The sequence below is a fragment of the Orbicella franksi genome, chromosome 7, assembly GCF_964199315.1.
Source record: "Orbicella franksi chromosome 7, jaOrbFran1.1, whole genome shotgun sequence".
Classification (NCBI taxonomy): Eukaryota; Metazoa; Cnidaria; class Anthozoa; order Scleractinia; family Merulinidae; genus Orbicella; species Orbicella franksi.
The window spans coordinates 29,311,251-29,321,524 of NC_138151.1; the positions used below are offsets into that span (position 1 = coordinate 29,311,251).

At 38.7% G+C, this 10,274-nt stretch overlaps 1 protein-coding gene across 1 annotated transcript; it reads left to right on the forward strand.

The window, feature by feature from the left end:
- Nucleotides 1–438: 438 nt before the first annotated feature.
- On the forward strand, nucleotides 439–9,883 carry LOC145493915 (uncharacterized). The gene has a single exon (XM_081473403.1). The coding sequence runs from the start codon at nucleotides 8,369–8,371 to the stop codon at nucleotides 9,881–9,883; it is 1,515 nt and encodes a 504-aa protein (XP_081329529.1). The 5' UTR covers nucleotides 439–8,368.
- Nucleotides 9,884–10,274: the final 391 nt, after the last annotated feature.

Sequence of the window (10,274 nt, forward strand, 5' to 3'; positions counted from 1 at the left end):
CTTCTCCAAAGACAATGAAAAGTCTCAGCCTCAACCACAGAAGAAAGGAAGGCCTTCCATAATTGATTTAGGCGACGAGAATTGAACTTTTATACCTGAAGTAGACTATTTTCGTTATGACTTTTTCGAATGAGTTTTCGTCACATGACATCGTTTTGCATACTAAATGAGACGTAAAGGCGTTTCCGGTTCCGCTTTTTAAACAAACCGGCTACTGGAACAATACACCAAAAATTTAAAATTTAAGGCGATGAAATTGTGCGATTTCAAAATGCATCTAATAAAGTGGCAACTGAACTTCGCGTTGCGCAATTTTGGTCTGAAATCATACTTGCGATTTCAAATCGAACGAGTGTTCGATTTCGAAATCACGCGTATGATTTCAGACCAAATTGCACTCCATTCAGTTCATATATTAGTATTATTTCTTAAATTTCTATTTTTAGTTTATGTATTTAATTTTTCTTTCAATTCACTTTTAAATTTTAGGCAGGCAGGCAAGCAGTTAAATGTTGAAAGTTGTGATACAGATAGTGAACAACGAGTAGTCCCTCTTTCGCTTACTCCGCCGTCGAAAGAAAACCGTGAGAAAAATTAAATGGCCGCGCGAAATCCTGGGAGCAAGAAGTGGTTCGGGTCACGCAAGACGGACTAAGCGAAATCCCACCAAATACACTCCGCTGACCGGCTGTGGCTCACCGGCTCAGAAAAAACTAATCGATATTCGAATGGGGGATTTCTCATTCTCAACGGTTAATTAATGTTGATTTCTTAGCATCTTGCTACATCAGTCGTTTTCTCGACTAATAGTTTTTAATTTTCGATGGGTAATTTACAGGCGGTGTTGGACACGACTCGCAAAGCATGCCGGGAGAAATTTTCCCTGAAGCTGATTTTCATCTGATCGCTGAACTGCAAACATCTCCGCGTATGGAACGCCAGAACTGTCTTATGATCCTTTTTTTATTATATTGGGTGGTTATGTCATTATATTGAGTAGTTATGTTATTATATTCGGTGATTAACTCATTATACTCGGTGCTTATTCCATTATACTCGGTGCTTATGTCTTTATATGCGGTGCTGTCTTCATTATATTCGGTGCTTTCTTCGTTATATTCGGTGCTTCTTTCATTATATTCGGTGCTTTCTTCGTTATATTCGGTTCTAACTTTGTTTGGTGTTTTCTTCATTATTACGGGTACTAACACTATTATATTCGGTCCTCTCTTCCTTATATTCGGTGCTCTGTTCCTTATATTCGGTGCTCTCTTCCTTATATTCGGTGCAAAGGCCATTATATTCGGTACTTCCTTGTTCGGTGCTTACTTCATTATATTCGGTGCTTACTTCATTATATTCGGTGCTTACTTCATTATATTCGGTGCTTACTTCATTATATTCGGTGCTTTCTTCGATATGATCGTCACCAGTCTTCGCAAGGGGTCGTACAATTTGGAGGTAGTCTAGGGAAAGCCGGGAAAAACGGGTGTCACGAAAACTCAGACCCCGAAAACTCAGACCCCTCGAAATTAAAAACTCAATTGTTATTACCTGAATTGCTCTATGGCCACAATGGGGCGAGATGTTTATCTTCTCCGGTTTATGTTGTCGCGTCGATCGAACGGTGAAACACAAATATTTAACTTCTCAGGTTTATCGCTGTCGCGTCGGTCAAACAGTGAAGAACTAACAAGGTTTAGAACAGCAGCCGACACTGCTTTTCAAAACAGACCTTTTTTATGCAATCGTATGCAACAAAAAAATGTGTTGTTCTCTGAAACATACTCGTTTGATCGCAATCTGCTTTTGACTTTATGTGCGTTATGTGACTGTCGGCACGCAACCCGCAGAAATTAACAAAATTTAGAAGAAAAAAAAAAGAAAAAAAGAGTACATAGAGATAGCCATGTTTGCGTTCCAACTTATAACGGGAATAGTGAATATTTCTTACAGGAAGCAGTAAGTTTCAAACCAAACACTTCTATTTCTTTTTTTTTTTTTTTTCTTTTTTTTCTTTTTTTTCTTTTCATACCGCTTGGATTAGTTAATTATTAAATCTGCCTCGTGGTGGGGCCTTCGCGCCAGTTTTCAGTTTTCTATAAAATGTTTAAGCAAGCAACCGGAACGATGATCCTGCTGGTATACGTTGGATCAATAGTGATCTAATCGGCTTTACATATAAAATGAAGAATACAAAAGCAAAAACCGACACAACTTCTGGTTCTTTCCGTTGTGGCAAAAACTGTGCTACTTGTCCCTACATTTCTCACGTACTTACTACATATACCTTCTTTTCTACCGGGGAAACGCGCGCCATAAAATCCAACCTGACCTGTGACACTTAAAACCTCATCTACATGATTCAATGTAACCGCTGTAATTTACAATACATAGGAGAGACGAAACGACGATTAAAAGACCGATTTAATGAACACCGCCGTACCATAGATAACCCTAACAACAAATCTAAACCTACTACAGCCGCCGAACATTTCCTGTCCTCTCCTAACCACACTGCTAACGACATGCAATTAATCCCCATCGAAAAAATCGTTTCTAACCGAGACTCTATCCGTAAGGCCAGGGAAGCTTTTTTAATTCAAAAAGGCAGAACAATTGATCCTAATGGTCTGAACATCCGCGAAGAAACATATTAATTGTTTCCATTTGTTTTTTTTATTATGTTCTTTTATCATGTTATTTTATTTTACCGTATGCTTATCTTCAATTTACACGATCAATTACTTTTGCGTACTCCGGTATTACGTAAATATCGGCTACATAAAAACACGCACCAATGTAAAATCTTCCACTGTACCTGAAGAAGGCTGGTTTGGCCAGCCGAAATATAGTACACCTTCAAAAAATCATTCTACGTTGTGTCGGTTTTTGCTTTTGTATTCTTCATTTCAATTTTCGTTCACTCACATTTCGAGACCAGACATGGCGGTTCAATCGGTTCGACCTTCACGTGCTTTTTACGTGTTGACTTTTTACGTGTTGACTTTTTACGTGCCGACAGTCACGCAACGCATATAAAGTCAAAAAGCAGATTGCGATCAAACGAGTATGTTTCAGAGAACAACACATTTTTTTGTTGCATACGATTGCATAAAAAAGGTCTGTTTTGAAAAGCAGTGTCGGCTGCTGTTCTAAACCTTGTTAGTTCTTCACTGTTTGACCGACGCGACAGCGATAAACCTGAGAAGTTAAATATTTGTGTTTCACCGTTCGATCGACGCGACAACATAAACCGGAGAAGATAAACATCTCACCCCATTGTGGCCATAGAGCAATTCAGGTAATAACAATGTGAGTTTTTAATTTCGAGGGGTCTGAGTTTTCGGGGTCTGAGGTTTCGGGGTCTGAGTTTTCGTGACACCCGTTTTTCCCGGCTTTCCCTAGACTACCTCCAAATTGTACGACCCCTTGCGAAGACTGGTGACGATCATATCGAAGAAAGCACCGAATATAATGAGGTAAGCACCGAATATAATGAAGTAAGCACCGAATATAATGAAGTAAGCACCGAATATAATGAAGTAAGCACCGAATATAATGAAGTAAGCACCGAACAAGGAAGTACCGAATATAATGGCCTTTGCACCGAATATAAGGAAGAGAGCACCGAATATAAGGAACAGAGCACCGAATATAAGGAAGAGAGGACCGAATATAATAGTGTTAGTACCCGTAATAATGAAGAAAACACCAAACAAAGTTAGAACCGAATATAACGAAGAAAGCACCGAATATAACGAGGGAAGCACCGAATATAATGGAATAAGCACCGAATATAATGAAGACAGCACCGCATATAAAGACATAAGCACCGAGTATAATGGAATAAGCACCGAGTATAATGAGTTAATCACCGAATATAATAACATAACTACTCAATATAATGACATAACCACCCAATATAATAAAAAAAGTATCATAAGACAGTTCTGGCGTCCCATATCCGCGCGCTGATGGTGATGTGGAAATATAACTTATAGGAGGTTCGCTCGCATCCGATGCTGAAAGAAATCTGGAGTGATATCCACATGAAATGTTCCGCACGCCAAGTAATAGCTGTAGATGACTTCTGGTCGATTTACAAAGCCACCATTTTCAGTGCTAAACAGATGATTTTAGGAATCGAAGCTTCGCGGTTCGTCGAATCTTCACGGTTGAAAGATAAATTATTTCCTTTTCTGGTCTCTTCGAATTCGATCTTAACTTGCCGGAATTGAACCTACCTTCGGCACTATCCTTCTTAAATGTTGAAGCGACCTTTGGGGAAATTAGCTGATCACTCCAACACTCTTTGTTTGGTTGCTTCTCTTTTTATTTCCACTATTGATGTCTTGGGTACAATACTCACAACGTTCTCTTACTTGTTGCTCTTGACTGGTTACAGCAATTACTACAACTACTAGGAGCTAACTCGTCACGTTCCTTTTAAAGGGACAACGTCATCCATCAAATCAATGTCAATCTGTCAATTAGGCTAACGTAATGTCATGCGCAGTTCAAATAAGGTTCTATTGCGACTGCGCACCAAGCTACTTAGCATATTTTCCTTCGAGGTTATCGAGGTTGACTAAAACGTTTTCTACCTTCATTTTAACCGACTATCCTTAAGTGGTTGACCTAAATAAGGTAACGTGAGCAATATAAAAGTTACAATCTTCGTTCTTACCGATTAAAAGTTTAGGATAACACTAAGTTAAAAGATAAAAGTTGTTGTTAAATATTTCATACAACATAAGTGTTACAAGAAATAGGTTTGGAACCTCCCAGCTTCGTGGGCGGGATTTCCAGTTAAAACTATCCATCTCATTAACTGGACGTGCTCTTGGTACAAACATCCTCTAATGAGGTGCCGCTGCTATTGTTAGGAATCTTTTCTTTATTTGGGTAGAAGTGTAAATTAGGAATAAATTAATTTAAACATCGTTATCAAACTCCTTGAAAAGGTCAGTAAAAAGGGCAAGGTTTGACTGAAAAATTGGACAGGAGACTGAAAATAAGTTAAGGAGTCTGACGCGACTAATTCCAAAAAGAGCGCTTCCAAAATCCAGATTTCAATTTTTACTTCATTTTCTCGATCGACACCCGCGAGTAAACAAACGAGTTGCTGGACAACGCAGCTAAACCGAAAACATGCAGTGCGGCAACGGTGCTCGCAGAACATGAATGTACCAAGGCATCCTACCAAGAATTGGCTACAAATTATTGGAGTAGACACTACATTTTCAAAATAGTTAGATTACATGGCACCATTTCCAGTTTAACAACGGTCAAGTAATTTACACATATTTCACTGAAGAACTAGTTCCTAGGAAACGTAGCACCTGCGTACACATCAACAACGGTAAAAAAGGGCAACATTTTTTAAACACCTAAAATATTCCAATATTATATTTCGAATGACCCAACACCTATTTCTCAAAACATTACCATTAACTTTTTACCCATTATTACAACGAATAAATATGGTTGGGAATTTATATCTTGCTTGCATTTTTATTGTTTTACATAAATATCTCGCCTTGTGTGTGAAGTGTATCAGTGTATCGCTGGCCAACAACATGGTTGTTGACAGATATTATGTTTTCGTTCGACGATAAGAGAGCTGAGAAGTAAAACCTACGAAGAAGGGTTGAATAATTCGAAATCAAAGCAATGTTTTGTCCTTGAAAACTTGTGTAGTTTGATTAATCGAGTTTCGCCCGCTGTAATTCCTGATTAACCAAAAGGAATCATAAATAACTTGCTAATGAGCTATGGCTCTTTCAAAATAACAAAAATGATTTGCAATAAATGGAATTAAAAAACTAGAAGCTTAATGGGAGAAGTAGGGTATGTTTTGCTTTAATGTAAGTGGTAAAAAGTAATTGTATTCGTCCCCTGTACCGGATCACACTTCCAGCAAATTCTTGTTCAACTTACAAATCCAAGATTAAATATGTACTGTGTGGATCTATTTTGTAGACAATGGGATAACACAATTTTGGTCTTGTTCAACTAGTTCCTTGAATGTGTTTAAAGTAAAAGGTCTCCAAATGACTTTGCCTCAGACATTGCCACTGTCAATATCCATGTTCAAACTGATGAGAGTTTGAGATTTCTCTTCGCCTAGTGCTTAGGTGTTGGATGTAACTTGTATCTGCTCCAAGTGTCCATTCCTGGGTTCTCAGTACATGTGAGGCCATGTCAAAGGGAAATCCGGCTCAATGGAAAGAAAGCTTGGTTGAGTTACATGAAATGAATGCTTTAGACAAATAATATACCTCATGCTATTTAAAGTGGTTGCAGCTAAGATTGCAGATGGGAGATGTGAAAAAAAAAAACTGACTTACATTTACTTGCAAATAATAATTCAATTCCAAAGTATGCTTTTTAAACTGAATATTTGCAAGGTACTGACAAGCACAACAAAAAACCAGCAAAATAGCACGAAAACCATATTCTGGAAACAGCAGCCAACATTAAGTTCACTTACAAATTAGTAAACTGGAAGACTGTGAATGATAGGCACAGTCAATTAGCAATGACTGAATTGCTCATGGTCCTGTGCCTTCATTGCATGTCCTCATATCACAACTCTGCTGAAGTTTAAGGTTCAATGTAACTTGTGTAAACTAAAGGGAGCTTCTTGCCCAGAACAGTACTATGCAGGTTATTTGAAATATCTATCAGTTTAAAATTTATTATTTACCGCAAGTCCTGTGGTCAACAACACAGTGATCATGTACCGATATTAACATTTCCTACATTAGCTGTTAAATATTTTGCCAAAAACAGTCTCCACAGCACTTGCTCCTGTTGACTCGTAATGACTGTGACCAACTGAATTCAGAATAATCTAGCATGTAGCTGTATCCTAGATCATCTATAGTGAGATGTTTTGACTGAGATAACTAAATTGTAACAACATTTTAAAATACAAGCAGATGCACTATATTGAACACTTGCAGTAGCTCTTAAAACTTGGGATTGCCATGCAGCTTTCTAAGTAGTCACTTGCTTTATGTTATTATGTATTCTGTTTTGGTCTATTCCATTCTAAATTTGATATCCTAAACAGCAGCAGGCTGTAGCTTTCCTTGTTAGATCACTTCAGTGTAAGTGGATAAATTTAGTTCTTGGGAAATATAGCAAAGTTAATTCCAAGCCCATAGTCTTTAAAAATACCAGAGGGTAATTCAGCATGTGCTTCAAACACATTGGCTCGTTCTTCTCCAGGTGGGTTGACAATTATGCGTAACTATACACATGAAACACTTGTTATTAATTTTATTGATGTATAGTCTCCCACTACTACCAACATTCAAAGGAAAACAAGCGTAAAGAAGTGGGAGATCAAAAATAATCAGCCATAGATGACTGATCAATAACATCCGATCCAAGAGTAGTAAACTTGTGTAAGAGATAACAATTCAAGACAGGCAGTGATCATGATAGTGAAAATTCACTGTAAATGAGATGATATCTTTAATGGACTAGCATCCAAAGCAGGATCCAAAACTCTTGAACATCGGCCAAACAAACGGATGACATACGCACTACAAAAAAAACAAACAAAAAAAACAAAAAACAAAAACATAACAAGAAAACATTAAGATGTAAAGGGAACAAGCCGAGCCACACAATCACTCCCGCGAAATACCGCGAACATATGACAAATCAAGGAAAATGCCCCAACTTCAAGTCCGATTTTGGCCGTTAAAACGGCGGGGCCCGCCTGGGCCCGCCGGACTTTTCTTAAAGTTCAACTCTCGAACTAAAGTTTCACACAAAAAAAATTCACAATACTGATCCTTGTTATCCTGCAAACGACCAAAAGAATATCCATGTCAAGCGCGTGTGGTAAACAAACGTTTTCAACACAGCATGATTTCCATTGACTAGTTCTGATGCAAAAATTGCTTACCTGCACTTGAGGCTTGGCATATAACTGGTCTAGATATTACACTAGCAGCTCCTAGAAAAGGTTCGTTTGATTCTCATGATGAGTGCAGAAATCGGTCGAGAAACGACAACCTACTCCCACAACACACTCCTACAACCTACTTCGCAACGAAAAATGTGTCCGCCATTGCTCCGGCTGAGACGACATATGATTGGTCGAATACTGTCACGTGAACCGTGTCCAACACCGCCTGATCATGAAGTGATTTCCGAATCTCTCTCTGAAACTCGATACCCGATTTTGACCTCAACGCACTGTTGTCACGTTTGGCTCGCCCTACGCGACAACCAGACAGCAAGCTTTATTTGCAAGGCTATAACATCGTTAAGCATTGTAAAAGAACAGGGTAAGTTTGAAAACCGAAAGCTTCTGCTCGGTGGACACGTATAAATCCTCGCTAACATGCGGATGTCTTATTTGTATACGGTTTGCTGGTTTGTCGTCATGTCTGTTATTTTATCTTATTACTACATTAGTATCGTCGGAGATACTCATGAGAGATTGACGGATGCCGGCGATATTAGTATGAACAATATGAACAAGAATGTTTCTTTTAAGGTGCTACAGCGAGTACAAAATGCACTGAAGGAAGAACAGTTGTCTAGTATTGGCTTTGACGACGCTTTGATGTCAAGAGCAATTCAGGCTGGTAATCTTACTCGCTTAAAGAACGTTCTCAAGAAAGCTTTAAGAGGTGAAGACATCAATCTTTTGGTCATTGGAGGCTCTAACAGCGCTGGCGGAAAATTAGGACTTGACGAGAATAGCTTGGATGGATTATATTTTAAAGTGTTCGCGAAATGGTGGAACAACACCTTTGGCAAAGCGATCAAGTCCTTCGTGAAAGAGATTCAGTTATCAATCGGAGCCACCGGAAGCCCTTTCTTTGCGTTTTGCTACAAAACGTTCATTGTAGAAGGTGAGAAAATCGATATTGTGTTAATAGAAATCTCAACGAACGACTGCAGATTTCGGACAGCGAAACATTTGGAGCAGTTAACTCGTCAAGTGCTTAAGTATCATTCAGAACCCGCGCTATTTTATATTAATCTGATAGGTAATGTGGGCTACAAGGACAAGCCGCTTAATCCAACGTGCAGAAACCTAGAGACTTTTGGACAAACACAGCTTGCTCGCCATTATCAGATTACGTCGTTCAGTTTAAAGGAGGTATTTTGTCGCAAGGACGAAACAAGTCAGTGGAAAATAATTTTAACAAACATGACTGGGTCCGATGGTAACCATATTGGCCTCAAGGCGCATGCTGTAGTTGCTTCCCTGATGATTAAACATGTGAGGAGCGTTACACAAGAACTTATCAATGACGTCTATAATGTGGATGGAGAACATGGAAGTTCTGCTTTACCGAAGTTCTTGCTTATCGAACGTGAAAGCGGAGCTTTGAAAAAGCCTTTGTGCTGGACTGGGAAAACGCCAAATGCTTTTAAAAATCTTCACCATCCAAGTCTTCAACTTGAAGTTATAAACAACAGAAGCTTTTCATCGTGTTTTCAAGTGCGCGGAAAAAACATGAATGCTAAGAGTGTGTCCAAAGAGCTTCGTACCGATTCTCAGGGAGGGTGGTGTGCGTCGAAAAGCTTCAGCACCCTTCAGCTGAAGATCTATGTTCCAATGATTGCTGTAAATAGTTCCCGAAGAACACGATCGGTGATAGTTTTAAGTAGGTTCTATAGCAGAGGCCAGGCTGAGATATGGCTGGATAACAACAAAGACAAAGCTATTAAGACCGACTCAAACTCAAAACTGGATCGGTATGATACAATCGCAACAAGAGTGAACCCAGGCTACCATACGATCACGGTCAGAACTTTACGGGACGGAGTGTTTATGGTTTCTGGAGTGCTTGTTGGACCCCCTGACTTTCGATTTGGGACTGATGCGTTACACTGTCAATGAGCAATGAAAGTGAACAACAACAATAAATAAATCTTTATTTTCCTTCATTTTAAAATTACATGTTATTTGTACCGCGGATAGCAAGTGCTAATCTAGGCGGGCCATGAATCGCTTGTACATATAACTAGATTAATCAGAAAACAATAACGACAATTAATTTAAGATTAAAGATATAGTGGACATTATTATCGTTTCTGCATATTACGACCACTAAAATAAAATAAGGGGAGAATAATAAAAGACGACATTGATTTTAATTACTTAATGCCATTTCAGATACATACAGATACTTAAAGATAGTAGACGCAATCTGAACTGTACTGTAGGCAATAACTAAGTTACTTCACGCTGTAGTGGTTAGTACGGTACAGTCCAATTTCAGTATTTACTG

Coding starts and splice junctions, on each gene's coding strand:
- LOC145493915 (XM_081473403.1), top strand. CDS start 8,369: ATGCGGATGTCTTATTTGTATACGGTTTGCTGGTTTGTCGTCATGTCT.